This window comes from Pristis pectinata, chromosome 3 (assembly GCF_009764475.1).
Source record: "Pristis pectinata isolate sPriPec2 chromosome 3, sPriPec2.1.pri, whole genome shotgun sequence".
NCBI classification, from domain to species: Eukaryota; Metazoa; Chordata; class Chondrichthyes; order Rhinopristiformes; family Pristidae; genus Pristis; species Pristis pectinata.
The window spans coordinates 136317475-136341054 of NC_067407.1; the positions used below are offsets into that span (position 1 = coordinate 136317475).

At 47.8% G+C, this 23580-nt stretch overlaps 1 protein-coding gene across 1 annotated transcript in view; it reads left to right on the plus strand.

The window, feature by feature from the left end:
- The first annotated feature begins 3411 nt into the window (after positions 1-3411).
- Positions 3412-23580, plus strand: part of LOC127568027 (epithelial cell-transforming sequence 2 oncogene-like) — a 69259-nt gene continuing 49090 nt past the window's right edge. The window contains 7 exon segments of the mRNA XM_052011275.1: positions 3412-3639; positions 7110-7222; positions 8916-9078; positions 13115-13367; positions 15797-15933; positions 16566-16657; positions 20209-20332. Of these exon segments, the coding sequence (XP_051867235.1) occupies positions 3412-3639; positions 7110-7222; positions 8916-9078; positions 13115-13367; positions 15797-15933; positions 16566-16657; positions 20209-20332 (1110 nt within the window).

Below are 23580 nucleotides of genomic sequence, written 5' to 3' on the forward strand. Positions count from 1 at the left end.
GGATCAATCATTAAGGACCCTCACCATCTGGGACATGCCCCCTTCTTGTTACTCCCATCAGGGAAGAGGTACAGGAGCCTGAAGACCCACAATCAGCGATTCGGGAATAGTTTCTTACCCTCCGCCATCAGATTCCTGAACTATCTGTGAACCCATGAACACTACCTTGTTATTCCTTTGCACTATTTATTTATTTTGTAAATTATGGATTTTTATGTCTTGCACTGTACTGCTGCCGCAAAACAAATTTCCTGTCATGTATCAGTGATAATAAATCTGATTCTGATTCTTAGAACTTTATGTTCACATGTCAGGAGTGAATGCTTTTGGGCAAAGCACTCCAGGTCACAAAAAGAGTGAAAATTAATTGCAGAGTTTATTTCTTTATGTTTGCATTTGGTGGCGAGGTTGATGTGTTTGAAATGAAGAAGAAAGTTCAATGCAAGAGTCTGCTGAGGAATTTCACCCACAGGGACACCAGCCAAACTGGGTTTCATGTGTATCTTGTTGCCATGGTTATGATACTCGTGCACGCACACACAGCTTAAGCAGTGGCGGAGCAAAGGTTCAGGAGGAAAGGTAAGAAATCTCACTTAAAGAGCTTCAGTTTTCCACTTCAGTCTGTCGTTAAGGGAGGCGCGATACCTCTGGGAGCTTTTGTAGGAATGTTGAGTAGAATGAGAGAGGGAGAGAGAAAAGTCCCTCAAGATAGAGTGGGTGGAACTCATAAGTTCCTTGTACTGTTCTCATTTATCTTGAGTTGGTGTCGTGAGTGAATGGTCTTCAATCATAAGACCATAAGACAAAACAGCAGGTCGGCCATTCTATCATGAGCTGATCCATTCTCCCATTTAGCACCACTCCCCCGCCTTCTCACCATAACTTTTGATGCCCTGGCTACTCAGATACCTATCAATCTCTGCCTTAAATACACCCAATGACTTTGCCTCCACAGCCGCCCATGGCAACAAATTCCACAGAACTTTCTACGAATCATCAGAACATTCTACGAAAGTAAAAAACATCCTGCTGGAGGAACTCAGTGGGTTGAACAGCATCTGTGGACTGATGCAGGGTCTTGACCCGAAACTCTGACAATTCCCTCCCCAGCCCCCCAGAGATGCTGCTCGACCCGCTGAGTTCCTCCAGCAGATCATTTGTTCCAGCATCTGTAATCTCTTGTGTCTCCATGTTACGAAAGTACTTCTGGCGATCGCTGTTGTAACATGCCAGCCAATTTCCATCTCCGTCTCCTTTCTTGTGACTTTTAACAGGACAGTGCTTTCAGGAGGGCAAGTTAACCAGCTGAGAAGCGTATGTCGCACCAGGTGCATCAGGAGTGTCTCACAGACCAAAACTCTGTATTTTCTGAGTTTAATGGGGAAGGGATTAATGAGACATTTACTGCATCAACCTGCTAAGGTAGAGCAAGTGACTGTCCAATGCCCTCAAGGAGGGATTTGCAGGGGAAGATGGGCTAAAGAACAGCAGTGAACCCTGGCGTAGGAGAAGGCACCTCAGACCCTCGAGTCCTGTACTGCCGTTCAGTTAGATCCTGCGCTGTCTGCATCCTCTGCCTGTGTCCTCTTTTGTATTCCCTGTGGCCCCCAATAAACCCGTGGATACCCTGTGCTCCTTCTCCTTCTCGTAACCCCGGAAGAGGGGCGGGCAATCGGCTGGGGCAGAACCCTTGACTGCCCGCTCCCTGGACCCGTGAATGGCCACCTTGGCCAGGCACCCACCCCCCCCCACTCCCAAGTGCAGCCAAAACCTGTGGAGCAGCCCCTTCAGATACACAAATAGAGGCTGCAACTTCTCACACTGCATATATTGGTATTGGTATTGGTTTATTATTGTAACTTGTACCGAGGTACAGTGAAAAACATGTCTTGCATACCGATCGTACAGATCAATTCATTACACAGTGCAGTTACATTGGGTTAGTACAGAGTGCATTGAGGTAGTACAGGTAAAAACAATAACACCTAGAGGAGCGGAGCTAACGACATAATAATGTTTTTTTAACCGAAGAAATATCAGTCCAGTTTTTGTTTTGAAGTTTTTTGGTTTGCTTTTGTTTATTTTTATTTTGATTTGGGGGTTCTCTTTTCATATAACTAAATCTCTTTTCAATTTTTTTTTGTATCATGCTCCCTTAGCAAGAGAGCGGGAGGTCCAGATTATATTTTTTACTCCTTGTGAGTATGTATATTAACTTATTACCGTTATCCCGATCTCTTCGCACCATATGTATAATCATTAATGTTGTGTATATTAATTTGAATTAATTTGAAATTCAATAAAAAGATTGAAAAGAAAACAAAATAACACCGGTTCCTGGCTGCAGAAATAGCAAGTGGCTGTGGAGTCTGTAAACCGACTTAGAGATCTGTTACGTGGTACCACTCTGTGTCCCCTGCCTTGAGTAACAACAAACTGTTGGTCTCCATTCAGCCATTTGTCTGTCAGCCTCAATGTGCAGGGAGAGCGACCTGCAGAATTTGACCTCTTTTTCTGAGGTACTTCCTCAACAACCCAGCTCCCTTGTCCTGAAGAATCCCCACCAAATGGCCTTCCCACACCCTCTCAAGTCCTTGAGGCACCTTAAACCCGACCAACTCTCCTCATGTTGGGCGTGCTAACCATCAACCACCCATTCACACTGATCCTACATTAATTCTCCCTACAACTCCCCTCAGATTCGACAGCGCCTGAGGACAGGATCGAAGCTGTGTCTGTGGCAGCAGATCGATTTGCTGCACCAGATTTTTAATCTGAACCTGTCTTGCACTGCACTGCTGCCACAGAACAACACATTTCACGACATAGGTCAGTGATAATAAACCTGATTCTGATTCCCTTTAGAATCACAGAGAGGTGCAGCACAGACACAGCCTCCTCGAAGCACAGAGTCCACACCAACCCTCATTCCCCTCAGTAGACTTAAGGACACCTTCTACCCCACTGTGATAAGACTATTGGACGGTTCCCTTATACGATGGACTCTGACCTCACGATCTACCTTGTTGTGACCTTGCACCTTATCGCACTGCACTTTCTCTGTAGCTGTGACACTTTACTCTGTACTGTTATTGTTCTTACCTGTACTACTGCAATGCACTCTGTACCAACTCAATGTAACTGCACTGTGTAATGAATTAACCTGTACGATCGGTATGTAAGACAAGTTTTTCACTATACCTCGGTACAAGTGACAATAATAAACCAATTCCAATACCAATAGTGAAGGAGTGAAATCATCTACCTCTGGCGATAAGAGGCAGCGTGCTTTTAGCCTCTGACTGATCTCCTGACACCCTTCTGTTCCGAAAGTAATGACGATAGTTGTCTTGCAGGCTAAACACACCTGAACGCAGGCCCTTGAGGGGCAACAGAGGCATTGGGGTTGCGATGGAAGCCACACCGTTGCAGAAGGGGCCCGGTGTTAATGCAGCAGTGTTCACCAGATCGAGGTCCATGCAACGTGGCCTCAGACACTGGGAGCTGGGGGGTTTAGCCCAGTGCTCCAGAGAATCGGAACTGTTGGACAGAGTATCCATCCCAAAGCAATCCAGTGTCAACCTGCAAACCAGATTCAGCACATGGACGCTGGTGATACACAAGGCAGCCAATCAGCAGGTGAATAGTAACTAGTAGCCAATAAGCATTGTCTTTGGTTTATCAATGAATCTGACCTTAGAGCTAATAAATGAAAAATAACATAACGATGATAATATTTTTGCCTTGCCCTCTTTAGTTAATACTTTCTCTCCTATTTCTCCTCAGGTATTTTTTCTGGCTTTGGGTTTTATCAGATTTTTATCAAACTGGTTTGAACTCTGCAGTAATTTTCATCCAGGTTCCATTTCTGACACTCCGGTGCAGAAACGGAGGGAGCGCTGCATTGTCAGTGCTGAGCGCGTGTTACAGTATCAGAGCAGCAGCACTGGGGGGGGGGGGGGGGGGGATTGATAGAGATACAGCATAGAAACGGGCCCTTTGGCCCACCATGTACATGCCGACCCTTTTGCCCATTTGCGCTGATCACATTTGCCCTACGTGGGACATAGATAACACAGATAAGATAAGATCTTTATTAGTCACATGTACATCAAAACACACAGTGAAATGCATCTTTTGCGTCGAGTGTTCTGGGGGCAGCCTGCAAGTGTCACCACGCTTTCGGCGCCAACATGGCATGCTGACAACTTCCTAACCCATACGTCTTTTGGAATGTGGGAGGAAACAGGACCACCTGGAGGAAACCCACACAGACACGGGGAGAACGTACAAACTCTTTACAGACAGCGGCCGGAATTGAACCCAGGTCGCTGGCACCGTAAAGTGTTACAATAACCGCTACACTACCGTGCCTGCCCTGTACAGTACAGCCCAGGAACAGGCCAGTCCAAATTAATTCCTTCTGCCTGCATATGGTCTATATTCCTCCCTTCCCTGCCTGTTCATGAGTCTATCTAAATGCCTCTTAAACACCACTATTGTATCTGCTTTCACCATCTTCCTGGCAGCTCGTTCCAGGCACCTATCAGAATCAGGTTTATTATCGCTGACATAATCATGAAATTTGTTGTTTTGTGGCAGCAGTACAGTGCAGAGACGTAAAAATTACTATAAATTACAAAAATAAATAAAAAGTGCAAAAGAAAAAGGAATGAGGAATAACGAGGTAGTGTTCATGGACCGTTCAGAAATCTGATGGCGGAGGGGAAGAAGCTGTTCCTGAATCGTTGAGTGTGGGTCTCCAGGCTCCTGTACCTCCTCCCTGATGGGAGTAACCATCTTCTGTGTGTTTAAAAAAAACTTGCCTTGTAAATCTCCTTTAAACTTCCCCCCACCCCGCTCACCTTAAAGCTATGCCTCTAGAATTTGACTTCTGACCTCCCTGGGAAAAGTCCATATCCATCTATGCCTTGCCTAATTAAGTGTCTGTCTAAATGTCTCTTCAACATAGCGATTGTATCTGATTCCAGCACCTCCTCTGGCAGCGAGTTCCAGATATCAACCACTCTCTGTTTAAGACAAAACCTTAGATCCCCTTTAAATCTCCTACCTCTCACCTTAAACCTAGCCCTCCATTACCATGGAGAAAAGCTTTTGACTATCCACCCTACCTGTGGTTCTCATAATCTTAGACGCTTCTTTCAGGAGTACTGCATTGTTGGGGAGTCGGTGGGGCTGGAGAACTCCTCTGTGGAAGGGACGGGACAGGCAGCAGGGTCGGCACAGTGGCACAGCGGGTAGAGCCGCTGCCTCACAGCCTGGGAGACCCCGGTTCGATCCTGACCTCAGGCGCTGTCTGCGTGGAGTTTGCACCTTCTCCCTGTGACCACGTGGGCTTCCCCTGGGTGCTCCATTCCTCCCTCACCCCAAAGTTTGTAGATTAATTGCCCCTAGTGTGTGGGTGAGTAGTAGAATCTTGGGGGGGGGGGAGCAGCTGATGGAATGTGGGAAGAATACAATGGGATCAGTGTGAAACCAGAGGTTGATGGTCGGCACAGACTGAGTGGGCCGAAGGGCCTGTTTCTGTGCTCTGTGACTCTAGGACAGCACTCACTGTTGTAGGAACACTGCACAGTCGGAGGGGTGGCATGGAGAGAGTGCTCCAGTGTGCTGGGGAGCCTGGCTGTGGAGGGGCCATCTTTAAAATGGTGGCAGACAGATCCCAATTTGGAGAATACTAAGAACTTGGAGACAGCACTTTGGGAGAGGGGAGGGGCTGGGATTTAAAGACGGGAGTTTTAAAGTGGAGCCAATCTGGAGGGAAAGCCGTCGTGGATCAGTCAGCACGGGGTGAAGGCTCTGGTTCTTAGTATCATGAATATTAGTTCAGTAAGATATGCACCTTGGCCTTGTACCATGTGCCTGACTGATTGTCAGCTTGGATAGATTGATATGAAATTCTCATATTCTCTTGTGGCGTAGAAGGAGGCCATTCAGTCCATTGAGTCCATGCCAGCCCTCAGAACAATCCCATCAGTCCCATTCCACCACTAACTTCCATGCAACCCATACAGCACGGAAACAGGCCCTTCGGCCCACTGAGTCTGTGCCAACCATCAATCACCCATTTACACTAATCACCCATTTACACTAATCCTTCGTTAATCTTTTTTTTCCCCACATTCTCATCAACTCTTCTCAGATTCTCCCACCCATCCACACGCTAGAGGCAATTTACAGTGGCCAGTTAACCCATCGACCTGCACGTCTCTGGGATGTGGGAGCAAAATCAGGGCACCCGGGGGAAACCCACACAGTCATAGGGAGAGTGTGCAAACTCCACACAGTAAAGCTGCCTTTCCACCCACTGGGGCCCCAGCTCCTGCACTCCCTTCAAACTTTCAGACTCACTGGAAAACTTAGTATAATACTGTGTAGCATCTTCAAATAAATGAATTAAAAGTGCATTGGGGTGTTAATACAAGTAACATCCAACAGTGCAGAAAATCTTCACCACTACAGTCCTGAGTGTGCCGGATTATCAGAGTTTCACTGCACATTATGGCATGGAAGGAGGATATTCAGCCCATCGGGTCTATGCCAGCTCCCAGAGTGCGCAGCATGGGTCAAAAGATTCTATATCCCGGCACTGGGAGCTGCGAATCAGGCACAGTAGTGTAGCGGTTAGCGTAATGCTATTACAGCGCCAGCGACCAGAGTTCAATTCCGGCCGCTGTCTGTAAAGAGTTTGTACGTTCTCCCCATGTGTCTGCGTGGGTTTCCTCCGGGTGCTCCGGTTTCCTCCCACATTGCAAAGACGTACGGGTTAGGAAGTTGTGGGCATGCTATGTTGGCGCCGGAAGCGTGGCGACACTTATGGGCTGCCCCCCAGAACACTCCACGCAAAAAGATGCATTTCACTGTGTATTTCGATGCACTTGTGACAAAAAAGATATCCGATCCTAACCTATCCTACGCTTCCCTGGGACCATCTCTCACTTCTTACTGTGTAAGTTTAGTGTAGGAGCTCCTCCTGCCAGCCCATTGCACTACCATGCCGCTGGCTCCCTCTACTGGGGCCCTGCATCGTTGCGCCACTGGGATTTCTTGGCCACTCTCGATGGAATAACAACACCCTTCTCTTGCAGCTGTTTGATGAGAGAGTGACACTTGTAGGTCATTGGTTTGACCTGTGGACTGACAAGCAGAGGAAGTGGTTTATACACAGTATTTTAATGCGCTGCAGCAAGTCACAACTCAAGTAAGTGTTAACGAAGCAGGGGTGTAATAGAAGTGGTATTTTGACAGTCGTCTAACAGTCACCATAAAGTCAATTAGATATATAGATACTTATTTATTAGTCACATCTAAACACACAGTGAAATGCACCTTTCTGCTTTACTGAAAATGTTCTGGGGGCAGCCCGCAAGTGTGGCCACGCTTCGGGAGCCAACATAGCATGTCCACAACTTCCTAACCTGTACGTCTTTAGAATGTGGGAGGAAACCGGAGCACCCGGAGGAAACCCACCCAGACACGGGGAGAATGTACAAACTCCTTACAGACAGCGGCCGGAATTGAACCTGGGTCACTAGCGCTGTAATAGCGTTACGCTAACTGCTACACCACCGTACATAACATGTTTCTGGTTTGAGTATTTTGCTTCGTTGTGTTATTTCCCCTGTGTCTTGGTGGCTGATGAGGCAGCCCCTCTCTGATAAAAAAACCTGAGAACACATACCACAAAAGGCTCAAGGACAGACTGTATCCATCCTGCTGTTATAAGATTCTTGAAAGTCAAAGTCAAAACTCAAGTTTATTGTCATATACACAAGTACATGTATGCAAAGGTGCATTGTAAAGCTTACTTGCAGCAGCATCGCAGGCACATAGCATCAGATAAGCAGCATGAATGGACCTCTTATCTGAACTCTTGATCTCCCAATCTACCTCGTCGTGGCCCTTGCACCTTACTGTCTACCTGCACTGCAATTTCTCTGTAACCGTAACACTCTGTTTTCCTTTTGTACTACCTCAGTGTTCTTATGTATGGCATGATCTGTCTAGATGGCAGGCAAACTGCACGTCTTTCGGCTGTGGGAGGAAACCAGAGCACCTGAAGGAGACCCACGTGGTCCAGGGAGAAGGTGCAAACTCCACACAGGCAGCGCCCGAGGTCAGAATTGAACCCGGGTCTCTGGAGCTGTGAGGCAGCTGCTCTACCCGCTGTGCCACTGTGCCTCTCACAGTTCAATAGTAAATATTTGCCTTCAATTAAAATATTTTAAACTCCTCAAAGCATTGCAGCAACAATTGAAGAAAATGTCTTGCACCAACCATTTGCAAAATGGGTGAAGGTTTGATCAGTTGGATCAAATTCTGTGCCGGACTATCCCTGAGGAATTTGAATTGGTTTATTACTGTCACATGTACCGAGATACAGTGAAAAGGTTTTGTTTGTGTGCCATCCAGACAGATCATTCCGTACATTGAGGTGGTACAAAAGGAATACAGAATGCCGAATATAGTGTTGCAGTTACAGGGAAAGTGCAGTGCAGGTCGACAATTAAAGTGCAAGGGCCACGATGAGGTAGACTGAAAGATCAGGAGTTCATCTTTTATTGTACTAGAGGTCCGTTCAAGAGTCTGATAACAGTGGGACAGAAGCTGTCCTTAGAGCCTGGTGGTACATGTCTCAGGCCTTTATATTTTCTGCCCAATGGGAGGGGGGAGAAGAGAGAATGACCGGGGTGGGAGGGGTCTCTGATTATGTTGGCTGCTTTCCCGAGGCAGTGGGAATGTTACTGCGTTACTATCACATCCGTGTTTCTGTCTCTTGAGAGGCAGTGAGGGTTTACAGGTTCATCTCGACCTGGAACATTGACCCTGTTTCTCCCTCCACAGATGCTGCATGACCTGTTGAGTATTTCCAGCATTTTCTGCTTTTGTTCCAGGTTTACCCGGGACTGGTTCACCGAGACCATCCTGGTAGACAAGGTGGATTTCACCACTGTTCTGCCACGCTTCCTGTCCCTCTACATCTTCTCGTTCCTGGGTCCCAGACAGCTCTGCTCAGCCTCTCAAGTCAATTGGCACTGGCGATTCCTGACTGAACAGGTGTGTCATTCCAGTGACTCCACATCCACGTTTTCAGAAATACTCTGTATGGTAAGGTCGATATCTATCAGTTGGTTGGTCACTTGGTACAACTCCTGGGTTCCCCTGGTGTAAGGTACACACACATCGAACTCTCAGAAGGATGGAGAGTCATAGAGGCACCAGAGACCTGGGTTCAGTCCTGACGCCGTCTGCGTGGAGCAATACACAATCTGTTGGAGCAGGGCCATCTGTAAGGGGACAGGAATGTTGACAGGGGGTGGGGGGGGATGGGGGGAAGGAAATGCTGACCTGAAACGTCAACATTTCCTTCCCCCCACCCCCCACCCCCCCAACAGATGCTGCTCGACCTGCAGAGTTCCTCCAGCAGCTCGTTGGTTGCTCCCGATTCCAGCATCTGCATTCTCTTGTGTCTCCACTGTCTGTGTGGAACTTGCATGTTCTCTCTGTGACCACGTGGGTTTCCCCCGGGTGCTCAGGGATCCCAAAGACGTGCAGAATGGTAGTTTAATTGGCCGCTGTGAGTAGCCCCTTAGTGAAAGTGAGTAGTGGAATCTGGGGGAGATGGTGGGGTGTGGGGAGAATAAAATGGGATCAGTGAAAATGGCAGCTTGATAGTTAGCATGGACTCAATGGGCTGAAGGTCACCCCTCTATGACTCTGAGGAAGGATGTGATTGCAGTGGAGGGGTTAGATAAGATAAGATTTCTTTATTAGTCACATGTACATCGAAACACACAGTGAAATGCATCTTTTGCGTAGAGTGTTCTGGGGGCAGCCCGCAAGTGTCGCCACACTTCCGGCGCCAACATAGCATGCCCACAACTTCCTAACCCGTACATCTTTGGAATGTGGGAGGAAACCGGAGCACCCGGAGGAAACCTACGCAGACACGGGGAGAACGTACAAACTCCTTACAGTGGCCGGAATCGAACCCGGGTAGCTGGCACTGTAATAGCATTAAGCTAACTGCTACACTACCGTGCCTGCTGAGGAGGTTGCAGAGGAGATTCACCAGGGTGTTGCCTGGAGTGGAGTGTTTCAGTCATGAGGAGAGATTGGACAAGTTTGGCTTGTTATCTTTGTAGTGGAGGAAGATGAAGGGGGAACCTGATCGAGGTGCACAAAATTGTGAAGGGGGATAGATCAGGTAGATGGTAACTTTTCCCCACAGCAGAGACATCTAGGGTCCACGGGTTAAGGGATAAGAGGTTCAGATGGTCCTGAGAAAGAATTTTTCCACCCAGAGGGTGGTTGGAATGTGGAATGCATTGTCTGAGGGGGTGCTGAAGGCAGAGACTCTCACAACATTTGAGAACATATAACATTACAGCACAGTACAGGCCCTTTGGCCCACAATGTTGTGCCGACATTTTATCCTGCTCTAAGACCTGTCTCACCCTTCCCTCCCACATAGCCCTCCATTTCTCTATCATCATGTGTCTATCTAAGAGTCACTTAAATGTCCCTAATGTATCTGCCCCCACAACCTCTGCAGGCAGTGTGTTCCATGCACCCGCCACTCTCTGTGTAAAAAAACTTACCTCTGACATCCCCCTTATACCTTCCTTAAAATTATGTCCCCTCGTGTTAGCCATTGTCGCCCTGGGAAAAAGTCTCTGACTGTCCACTCGATCTATGCCTCTTATCATCTTGTACACCTCTATCAAGTCACCTCTCATCCTCCTCCTCTCCAAAGAGAAAAGCCCTAGCTCACTCAGCCTATCCTCATAAGACATGCTCTCCAATCCAGGCAACATCCTGGTAAATCTCTGCACCCTCTCTAAAGCTTCCACAAGTATCATTTGAGTCAAGGATGTAGAAGGCTACAGACCAGGTGCTTGTGAATGGGATTAGGTTAGACGGGTCAGCATAGATATGGTGGGCAGAAGGGCCTGTTTCTGTGCTGTGCGATCCTATGACTCCAATGAAAAGACCCACACCCTTAGTAAGGGAGTCAAACGTTACGGGGAGAAGGCAGGAGAATGGGGTTGAGAGGGAGAAATAAATCAGCTTTGATTAAATGGCGGAGCAGACTCGATGGGCTGAATGGCCTAATTCTGCTCCTCTGTCTTATGGTCCCAAACAAGTGTTGGGACTCCCTCCATTAATCCCGCGTGTCCTGATGCCCAGTAACACTTTCTGTCCGTCAGCAGAAGAGGAACCTACGAACCGGCTGGCGATTAGAGAGCTCCAGTGCTTTCCGGTGCAATCCTTGGACAGTGCCAACAACCTCTGCCCAGAGCTCTTTGGTGGCACTGGGGGGGACCACTCCCCTGTTGGTCACAGGAAAACCACTCCATTCGATGCGTTCTAACTCCATCCTCCTCTCTCCTTCTCCAGCCTCACTTCCTCACCTTGACACTTTCCCAAGCTCTTTCTCTGTCTCTCGTACTCCTCCACCAACCCCCCTGCCCCACCACACTCAAGAAGGGACAACTGGAGATTGGGGTGACACGGTAGCACAGGGGGCGGCACAGTAGTGTAGCGGTTAGTGTAACGCTATTACAGCGCCAGCGACCTGGGTTCAATTCCCGCCACTGTCTGTAAGGAGTTTGTACGTTCTCCCCGTGTCTGTGTGGGTTTCCTCCGGGTGCTCCAGTTTCCTCCCACATTCCAAAGACGTACAGGTTAGCAGGTTAACATGGGTGTAATTGGGCGGCAGGGGCTCGTTGGGCCAGAAGGGCCTGTTACCCTGCTGTGTAAATAAAGTTTTAAAAAAAGTTTTTAAGGTCACTTCCTGAAGGTTTTGGATCTCGGGACATGTTGGTGCAGAGGAGGGAGAGCTCTTGTCGAGGTACAAAGACTTCTCCCCAATGGGTAAAATATATCTGCAGTCAGAGTCAGTGGCCACAGTCACATCCCTCTTTATGGGAGATTACTCTGTGCAAATTACTTACAAGATAAGATATTTCTTTATTAGTCATATGTACATCGAAACACACAGTGAAAAGAATCTCTTGCGTAGTGTGTTCTGGGGGCAGCCCGCAAGTGTCGCCATACTTCCGGCGCCAACATAGCATGCCCACAGCTTCCTAACCCGTACATCTTTGGAATGTGGGAGGAAACCGGAGCACCTGGAGGAAACCCATGCAGTCATGGGGAGAACGTACAAACTCCTCACAGACAGCGGCGGGAATTGAACCCGGGTTGCTGGCGCTGTAATAGCGTTACGCTAACCGCTACACTACCGTGCGCCACCTTTACTTGCCACTTTTCCTTTAATGGTGACTACAGTTCACGGTGCAGCACGCTAGAACCTCTCCTCCTTCTGTCTCCCATACTGTGATGGTGATAACCATCCTCACCTGAACTGCCAGAGACAGTCATCGAGTCATATCCAGCATGGAAACAGGCCCTTCAGCCCAAGTCATCCATGCCGACCAAGTTGCCTGACTGAGCTGCTCCCACTTCTCTGCATTTGGCCCATATCCCTCTAAACCTTTCCTATCCATGTACTTGTCCAAATGTCTTTTGTTTTGTAATTGTACCCACCTCTGGCAGCTGTTCCATATACTCACCACCCTCTGCCTGAAAAACTTGCCCCTCAGGTACCCTTTAAATCTTTCCCCTCTTACCTTAACCCCATCCCTTCTAGTTTTAGACTCCCCTACCCTGGGGAAAAGACTGACCATCCACCTTATCTATGCCCTTCATGATTTTATAAACCTCTGTAAGGTCACCCCTCAGCCTCCTTACACTTCAGGGAAAACAGTCCCAACCTATCCAATCTTTCCTTATAACTCAAGCCCTCCAGTCCCGGTAACATCCTGGTGAATCTTTTCTGCACCCTCGTTTAATGACGTCCTTCCTATAGCAGGGCGACCAGAGCTGTACGCAGTACTCCAAATGTGGTCTCCCCAATGTCTTATACAGCTGTAACGTGACGTCCCAACTCTTGCACTCAGTATCAAAGCTTCTCCGCCTTGGTTGTCCACCTTCTCCTTGGAGATGCCCTTTTCCCTGCTCCCCAAACTGGGGATTGGACATTCCCCTTGGCACTCTGTCAATGTGATTCCATGTATCTCGTCGCCAGGACTGTCTGTGGATGCCCAAGTGCGTGAAGCACGGCTGGTTTCTGCCCTACCGCCCACCGGAGTACGAGTACGGGGCGTGGAAGCGGCACTACGTCACCTGTGACTGCAGCCTGGACTACCTCACGCCAGCGGAGGTGGCCAAGGTGTACAGGGTCATCGCCGAACCCAACCAGGTGACAGAGGAGCGGCAGGACAGGTGGAATGAGAGGTTGTTGAGGAGATGGATCCGGGAGCGACTAACGCGGCAGAAAAGTAAGGACAACTGTAGCCCAGAGTTAACCCCCCACAGAGTCGAACAGCACAGTAACAGGCCCTTTGGCCTAACTGGTCCATGCCGACCAAGATCCCTATCTAAGCTAGTCCCATTTGTCTGTGTTTTGCCCATATCCCTCTAAACCTTTCCTATCCATGTACCCGTCCAAGTACCTCTTAAATGTTATCAATGTACCTGCCTCAACCACTTCCTCCAGCAGCTCATTCCCTATATGGACCACCCTCTGTGTGTAAAAGAAAAAGTTGCCCCTCTGGTTCCTGTTAAATCTCTCCCCTCTCACCTTAAACCTATGCCCTCTAGTTCTTGATTCCCCAACCCTGGGAAAAAGACTGTGTCCATTCACCCTATCTGTGCCCCTCATGAGTTTATACACCTCTATAATATCTCCCCTCAGTCTCCTACGCTTCAAGTAATGAAGTCCTTGCCTGTCCAACCTCTCCCTATAACTCAGTCCCTCTAGTAATGGCAACATCCGCTTTGATCTTCCGTTACTCCTGAATGTGAAATGTGCTGGTGGCCTTTATTGATTGGTATTGGTATTGGTATTGGTTTATTATTGTCACTTGTACCGAGGTACAGTGAAAAACTTGTCTTGCATACCGATCGTACAGATCAATTCATTACACAGTGCAGTTACATTGAGTTAGTACAGGGTGCATTGATGTAGTACAGGTAAAAACAATAACAGTACAGAGTAAAGTGTCACAGCTACAGGGAAGTGCAGTGCAGGTAGACAATAAGGTGCAAGGTCACAACAAGGTAGATCCTGAGGTCACAGTCCATCTCATTGTATAAGGGAACCGTTCAATAGTCTTATCACAGTGGGGTAGAAGCTGTCCTTGAGCCTGGTGGTACGTGCCCTCAGGCTCCTGTATCTTCTACCTGATGGAAGAGGAGAGACGAGAGAATGTCCCGGGTGGGTGCGGTCTTTGATTATGCTGGCTGCTTCACCAAGACAACGAGAGGTAAGGACAGAGTCCAAGGAGGGGAGGCTGGTTTCTGTGATGCGCTGGGCTGTGTCCACAACTCTCTGCAGTTTCTTGCGGTCCTGGGCAGAGCAGTTGCCGTACCAAGCTGTGATGCGTCCAGATAGGATGCTTTCTATGGTGCATCGGTAAAAGTTGGTGAGAGTCAAAGGGGCCAAACCAAATTTCTTTAGCCTTCTGAGGAAGTAGAGCTTTCCTGGCCGTGGCATCTACGTGATTTGACCAGGACAGGCTGTTGGTGATGTTCTCCGTAAGCATCTGTTCCAGGTTCCTTTGAAACTCCTGAGGAAGCAGAGTGTAGGACCGGGACAAGGCATTGGCCACAAGTGATGAAGAGAAATTCCTTCACCAAGGATGCAAATCTTTGGAAATCTCCACCCTGTTCAGTCATTGAGTGTATCCAAGGGAATCGCAGGGTGTTAGGGTTGGGTGGGTGGGGAAGGTGAGGCCTTTCTCTGTCCCTTTAAGACACCCTGCTCCCCCCATTGAAATTATCCTTACTGGTTGCATCATGGTCTGGGACGGCAATTCAAATGTGCAGGAATGTAAGAAGCTGCAGAGAGTAGTGGACTCAGCCCAATACATCACAGGCAAATCCCTCCCCACCATCGGTAGTATCTACAGGAGGCGCTGCCTCAAGAAGGCTACATCCATCATCAAAGATCCCCACCATCTGGTCCATGCCATCTTCTCACAGCTACCTTCTGGCAGGAGGTACAGAAGCCTGAAATCCCACACCACCAGGTTCAGGAACAGCTACTTCCCTTCAACCATTCTGTTCTTGAACCAACCAGCACAACCCTAATCACTACCTCAGTACAGCAACACTGTGACCACTTTGCACTACAATGAACTTCATTTTTTTTGTTCTAATTGTGTTCTTTCTAGTAAAAATTGTGTGTAATTTACGTTTATATTTTTCTTGTGAATGCTGCTTATTGGATGCTATGTGTCTGTGATGCTGCTGCATAAGTTTTTCATTGTAACAAACAATCTGCTGGAGGAACTCAGCGGGTCGAGCAGCATCTGTGGGGGGAAAGGAACTGTCGATGTTTCGGGTCAAAACCCTGCCTCAAGACCTGTGAAGACCATTGCACCTGTACTTGTGCATTGGACAATAAACTTGACTTTGACTTTGACCTGGTACTAGTATCTGCTCATGGGATAAACCTCTGTCCGATTACTCAACTGGAGGCGCTGCACAAATGCACGTTTGCGGTTGGTTCAGAGATTTGTGGCTGTACTTGTGCATTGGACAATAAACTTGACTTTGACTTTGACCTGGTACTAGTATCTGCTCATGGGATAAACCTCTGTCCGATTACTCAACTGGAGGCGCTGCACAAATGCACGTTTGCGTTTGGTTCAGAGATTTGTGGCTCCCGGCTTCTCATGCATCTCTGCGTCTGTTTCTCCCCCAGGGGAATCGCTGTGCTCCCGATCCCCCTGGCTGAGTGGGAAGTGGACTGCCCGCTGGCACAACACAAGACCAAGTCACAGTCTGACCCGTACACGTCTGGAGCGGCCCAGGGAGAGCGGCACATCACACTGGCTGACGGTAACCTCTCCGTACACCCCGCGGACAGAGAAGGAGGCCACTTGGCCCATTGTGTCTATGCCGTCCCACAGAACAATTCCGTTCCTTAGTTTGGCATTGTGTTCAGCACAGATATTGTGGGCCGAAGGGCCTGTGCCTGTGCTGTTCTATGTTCTATGGTCTAACCTTCCCCATTACCTATTCCCCCAACAGACTCATGAGACTCACAGTGGCCAATTAACCAACCAATCCGCACGCCTTTGGGATGTGGGAGGAAACCGGAGCACCCGGAGGAAACCCACGCAAACACAGGGAGAATGTATAAACTCCTTACAGCGGCCGGAATTGAACCCGGGTCACTGATGCTGTAATAGCATTACACTAACCACTGTACTACCGTGCCTGCCCTCCAAGCCCCGTGCTCATCCAAGCCCCCCTTAAAAGTCCCCAATGAATTTGCCAATATTCCAGTAGCCCCAATAGAACTGAGCCATACACCCGATGTCACCTCTCCCCACCCCCTTTGTCAAAATGCATCACCTCACACTTCTGTGAAGCGATCTCCGCCTGCACTGTTCGTGATGAACTGTGTTGACTTGTTGCAGGACGATTGAACCCAGGCCAGTCGGAACCCAGATTGAACCCTGTCCCAGCTGCTGAGTGAGGAGAGCACGCCCTCAGCCTCCTGCAGCCTGGTGCTGGAGAAGCAGCGCGTGTTGGGATCGCTGAAAACACTGCACACAGGGTCAGTGACAGAACTCCAGGAAGATTGACCTGAGCAGGGGATGCACTCTCCTGTATCGTAAGATGTGCCCTCTCATGTTCCTTGTGAGATCCCGCTCCATCCACAGCCAGGACCTCCCGGTGGCCACCCACTTCCATTCCACATCCCACTCCCACACTGACATGTCTATCCATGGCCTCCTCTACTGCCACGTTGAGGCCAGATGCAGGTTGGAGGAACAACACCTCATATTCCGCCTTGAGAGTCTCCAACCTGACGGCCTCATCATCGATCTCTCTAACTTCCAGTGACCCCTCCCCTTCTTTTTCTTCCCCCCCCCCAACTCCTTTGTCTTCCCTTATTCCTATGGCTCCCTTCCTCCGCCTTGATGACCTGCCCATCTCCTCTCTTCCCCTCCCCCATCCATGGTCCACTGCCCCCTCCTACTGGATTCCTCCTTCTTCAGCCCTACCTGTCACCTCTCAGCTTATTACATCTCCCCCCACCTACCTTCCCCCCTCACCTGAACTCACCTATCACCTGAACTCACCTCTCCCCTGCCTGCGTGTGCTCCTCCCCCTCCCCCCACCTTCTTATTCTGGCTTCTGCCCTCTTCCTTTCCAGTCCCGATGAAGGGTCTTGGCCCGAACCGTCGACTGTTTATTTCCCTCCATGGATGCTGCCTGACCTGCTGAGTCCCTCCAGCACTTTCCATCCACATTATTTTACCTAGCAAGCTTCATGGCCAAGATTAGGCAGCACAGTGGCACAGCTGGTAGAGCCGCTGCCCGCCGCGGGCAGATGGGACCAGCTTAGATGGGGATCTTGGTTGGCATGGAGGAAGGAGGGAAAGGGAAATGAAGTTCCAATAAAATATTCAGGTGGATTAAATTATGGTATTTTTCAAATGCAGCAGACAAGTTGGGCATAGCAAGATCCCATACAGGGATTGAAGGATGAATATTGGTCAGGTCCCTGGCAGTAGCCAGTGCAGTTCCCCCACAGCCCTCCCCTCAGGGGATTATTTGCCATATCCTGAGTGGGGGGGGGGGGGGTGGCCTCGATTTAACCTCAGCGAAAGGTCTCACCCGTGACGGAGCAGCGTACTCCGTCCTCTGCCATCCTCAATTGGTCTGAATCCCACAACCTTCGAGCCAGCAGATCGTGGTGGTCGGAGCAGGGATTCATCTGTCAGTGAGGTAATATAACAGTCCTCTCCACCAGACAATGATCTCCTATTGTTTTCCATCGTGAGGGGAAGAGATGGGAGTAGTTTTGACAACAATGAAGAATGCCAGAAGTCTCCAGGAATTGAACAAGTCTCCAGGGTTCCCAGGAGTGAAAAATAATCACTGGGAGATTAAATGCTTTAAAATAAGTGTCTTTGAACATTTGTTACTGCTGTTAGAAATGGGGAATAGAACCTGCTAGGCTAAATTGTCAAGTGTCATCCATAGGTAACAGTCTACCTGTCTGGAATAACACAGAAAATGTTACAAAATGTTCTGCAAGTGAGGCAACATCTGCAGAGAGTCAAATGTCTGCAGGGAGAGAGAAATATTTGGAGAACCATCTGTAGAAACTGTCTGCAGAGAGGGGGAAACATCTGCAGAGCAAATCTTCTGTAGAAAACGTCTGCAGAGAGTAAAACATCTGTGGGGAAACATCTGCAGAGAGAGAAACCTTGAGCAAATCTGCAGAAAGAAACATCTGCAGCAAAAATCTGCAGTGAGAAATGTCTACAGAAAACTTCTGCAGAGAAACGTCTGCAGAAAACATCAGCAGAGGGAGAAACATCTGCATAGAGAAATGCCTGCAGAAACATCTGCAGAGAGAAACATCTGCAGAAAACATCTGCAGAGAGAGAAACATCAGCAGGGAGAGAAATATTTGAACCATCTGTAGAAACTGTCTGCAGAGAGGGGAAACATCTGCAGAGAGAAACATCTGCAGAAAACATCTGCATAGAGAGAAACATCAGCAGGGAGAGAAATATTTGGAGAACCATCTGGAGAAACTGTCTGCAGAGAGGGGGAAACATCTGCAGAGCAAATCTTCTGTAGAAAACATCTGTCGAGGGTAAAACATCTGGGGGAACATCTGCAGAGAGAGAAACATCTGCAGATGGAAATGTACGCAGAAAACATCTGCAAAGAGAATCGTCTGCAGAGAGAAACATCTGCAGAAAACACCTGCAGAGAGAGAACATCTACAGAAAACATCTGCAGAGAGAAATTTCTGCAGAAACATCTGCAGAGAGAGAGAGAAACATTTGAAGAAAACATCTGCAAGGAGAAACATCTGCAGGGAGAGAATTGTCTGCAGAAGACATCTGCAGAGAGAGAAATACCTGCAGAAAACATCTGCAGAGAGAACATCTGATGAAAACATCTGCAGAGAGAGTAATGTCTGCAGGGAACATCGGCAGAGAGAGAAACGTCTGCAGAAAACACCTGAAGAGAGAAAAACATCTGCAGAGAGAAACATTTGTAAGAAACATCTGCAGAGAGAGAAATAACTGTGAAAAAAAAACATCTGCAGTAAGAAAGAAACATCTGACCTCACTGTTTGCAAAAAGACTCCTATGGTATGTTTCTAAGGAGGATCGGGGGAACTACTCCTGGTGCCACTGCCAATATCAACGTCCCTGCTCTCACTGTTGGAAAGCAGCCGGAGCTGCCAGGTCACCAGTGACCAACCCTGTGGGGATCGTGTGTTTCCTGTAGTATAGGCTTCAGCCAATTACTAAAGCTCGGAGACGTATGAGACTGCTGATGCTGGAATCTGGAGCAAAAAACAAACTGCTGGAGGAATTCAGCGGCTCGAGCAGCATCTGTGGGGCTGGGGCGGAAACGTTGCAGTCAATGTCCATTTGCCTCCACGATTACTAAATGCAGTCAATCAGGATGGGACCAGTCCTCCAAAGTGGCTCAATGCGGAGCAACTGGTCCCTATGTGGAAACACCAGAGGTAAAGAGAAGCATCTTCAGACCTTGAAAATCCATTAGAATGAGAACCCTTCTCATCCCTCCCATGTTTGTCCCACTGCCACCTGGCAAGCGGTACCGGAGCATCCGGGCCAGAACTACTAGACTGTACGACAGTTTTTTCCCTCAGTCTGTCAGGCTCCTGAATACCCTGGAGACAGTTTCAGACAAATGCTGCGTCAAAAGCCCTGGTTTGCACAACGGCGTATAAGAACTTTGGCTGCTGCTGCACATGTTTATACAATTAGTACAACACACTGAGTTTTGTATTTTCTTTGTCCAACTCGGTTTTGCACTAACCCTGCACTAAATTTGTATTCTGTTGATACCATTTTTTTGCACTATTTGTACTTGCACAATTTTTTTTGTCTGTGCTTATTGTATGTCCTCTGTTTTATGTACTCGTTCCGCCGTGTGTTTTTATAGCATGGATGAATGACAATAAAGTAACTTGAACTTGAAGCGGTTCACCAAGCCAGCTCCACCATCCATTGTCTGACCCACCCCCTCCTCCTCACGGCATCTCCATACCCCATGACTACTTCAGTATGGCATCCTTCAGTTACTTTTCTCCATCCATTGCAGGAAGAACCTCACTGGGGGCGGTCCCTACCCAACGTTGTCCCACAGCAAGGCTGCCGTGCCAGAGGACAGTAGCTCGAACCACCCCCGAGTGGTCCTCATTTCGTCCAGGATCCCAGCGTGGGAGGTAGGTTCCTGGAGTGGCAGTGGTGAGACGGCACAATGTTGGGTGTATGTGAGGGGCTGGAGATATGAGGAGCCTGAAGGTGTATGAATGGAGATAGTCATCCCTGAGGTTTGGCTGGTGAAACAGGTAGATAGAAGATATATGGCATGCTTGCCTTCATAGGGCGGGGCGGAGAGTATAAAAGTTGGGACATTATATTGCAACTGTACAAAACACTGGAATAAAAAAGAAAATGCTGGAGGAACAGGTCAAGCAGCCTCTGTGGAGGGAAATGAACAGTCAATGTTTCAGGTAGAGACCTTTCATCTGGATTCATGAGAACATAAGAAATAGGATCAGGAGTAGACCATCTGGCCCTTCGAGCCTGCTCCGCCATTCTATAAGATCATGGCTGATCTGGCCGTGGACTCAGATCCACCTACCTGCCTTTTCCCCATAGCCCTTAATTCCTCTACTATGTAAAAATCTCTCTAACTGTGTCTTAAATATATTTAGTGAGGTAGCCTCCACTGCTTCCCTGGGCAGAGAACTCCACAGATTCACTGCTCTCTGGGAAAAGGAGTTCCTCCTCATCTCCATCCTAAATCTACTCCCCCGAATCTTCATTATTCATTCATTGTTTCTTTATTTGTCATTGTACTGTTGCAATAACAACACAACGAGATTACGATGGCACTCCCTTGCCTAATAAAAACCAAAACAGTAAATTGATAAGAGCAATTATAACTATAAAATAAAACAAACATACTTACACAGATATAAAGTATAAAAAAATATAAAAAGGCAGTGTGCAAATGAACCATGAGAATAATAATAATGATAATCAGCAGCATATCAATATCAATATATTAAATAACACCATGATGAGTCCAGCCGGTAAAGGGGGGAAGACATAGTATGTGTATGTATGTATGTATAGGAGGTGTCAGTCCATGTTCAACAATTTAACAGCTTTGGGAAAAAAGCTGTGTTTCAGTCTTGTAGTGTGTGCATGTATTGTCCTGTATCGCCTACCAGAGGGGAGTAGTTTAAAAAGGTAGTGAGCAGGGTGAGCTGGTTCTCGAATGATGTTTAAAGCCCTGCTTCGACATTGAGCCTGATAGATGTCCTCCATCGCTGATAACTGAGTCCCAATGATGTTTTGGGCTGTCTTGATGACCCTCTGCAGAGCCTTCTGCTCCTTCCTAGTGCAGCTGGCATACCAAGCAGTAATGCTGTATGTCAGGATGCTCTCCACCACACACCAGTAGAAGTTCACCAGCATGTTCTGAGACAGTCTGGCTCTCCTCAATTTCCTCAAAAAGTAGAGGCATTGCTGTGCCTTCCTAATGACAGCTGAGGTGTGTATTGCCCAGGAAAAGTCTTTGGTGATGTATGCTCCCAGGAATTTAAAACTGGAGACTCTCTCCACAGCCTCGCCACCTTGACTTCCTGAAATCCACCACAATCTCTTTAGTCTTTTGAGTGTTGAGAATGAGATTGTTGGCGGAACACCAGGCTGTCAGGTTTTGTACCTCATCCCAGTATGCCAATTCATTATTGTTCATGATCAGGCCAATCACTGTCGTGTCGTCTGCAAACTTTATGATGGTGTTTGTTTCATGGATGGATGAACAGTCATGAGTAAAAAGGGCATACAGGAAGGGACTCAGCACACACCCCTGGGGAACACCAGTATTCAGGGCGAGGGTGGAAGATCTGTGCCCTCCTAACTTGACAGTCTGCGGACGATTGGTCAGAAAGTCCATAATCCAGTTACAGAATCTTGAGGATATGTCCCCTAGTTCTAATCTCACCTACCAGTGGAAACAACCTTCCTGCCTCTATCTTATCCATCCCTTTCATAATTTGATATATTTCTATAAGATCCCCTCTCATTCCTCTGAATTCCAGCGAGTATAGACCCAGACAACTCAACCTCTCCTCACAGGCTAACCCCTTCATCTCCGGAACCAACCTGGTGAACCTCCTCTGCACCACCTCCAAAGCCAATTTTTCAATTACAACTCCATTACAAAACACCAGTTAGGCCACATTTGGAGTACTGTGTGCAGTTTTGGTCACCACACTATAGGAAGGATGTGGTTGCACTGGAAAGAGTGCAAAGGAGATTCACCAGGGTGTTGCCTGGATTGGACGACTTTAGTTATGGGGAGAGATTGGATCGGCTGGGCTTGTTTTCCCCGGAGTGAAGGAGGCTGAGGGGTGACCTGATAGAGGTGCACAAGATTATGAGGCGTGGCTAGGGTAGATAGTCGGAATATTTTTCACCACAGTAGTAGTATCAAAAACAAGAGGTCACAGATTTAAGGCGAGAGGTTTTACGGGGGATCTGAGGGGTAGGTTTTTCACACAGAGGGTGGCAGATATCTGGAACTCACTGCCAGAGGAGGTGGGTGGATCAGATACAAAAACTACGTTTAAGAAACATTTAGACAGAGACTTAAATAGGCAAGGCAGAGAGCGTACAGATCCAATGCAGGCAAATGGGATTAGTGTAGGTGGGCAAGATGGTCAGCATGGACATGATGGACTGAAGGGTCTGTTTCTGTGCTGTACATCTCTGTGACTGGGGTGGCAAACTCAGGGCTTTCACCAATCCAGAGGAACTGAGACAGGTGGAATCAGCCAAAGTGCAACTCCATGGACTCTGTCTACACCTCTCGCTGTCTCGGTAAAGCAGCCAACATAATCAAAGACCCTACCCACCGTGGACATTCTCTCTTCTCCCCCCCCCCCCCCATCAGGCAGAAGATACAAAAGCCTGAAAGCACCAGGCTCAAGGACAGCTTCTATCCCGTTGTTATAAGACTATTGAACGGTTTCTTAGTACGATAAGATGGACTCTTGACTTCACAATCTACTTCGTTATGACCTTGCACTTTATTGTCTGCCTGCACTGCACTTTCTCTGTAACTGTAACACTATATTCTGCATTTTGTTATTGTTTTACTCTGTACTACCTCAATGCATTGCATAATGCATTGATCTGTATGAACGGTATGCAAGACCAATACCAATATATGTACTGAGGTATTATTATTGTCACATGTATTGAGATACATTTAAAAACTTATGTATCTCAATACATGTGACAATAATAATACCTCAGTACATATATTGGTATTGGTTTAGTATTGTCACTTGTACCGAGGTACAGTGAAAAACTTGTCTTGCATACCGATCATACAGGTCAATTCATTACACAGTGCATTGAGGTAGTACAAAGTAAAAACAATAACAGAATA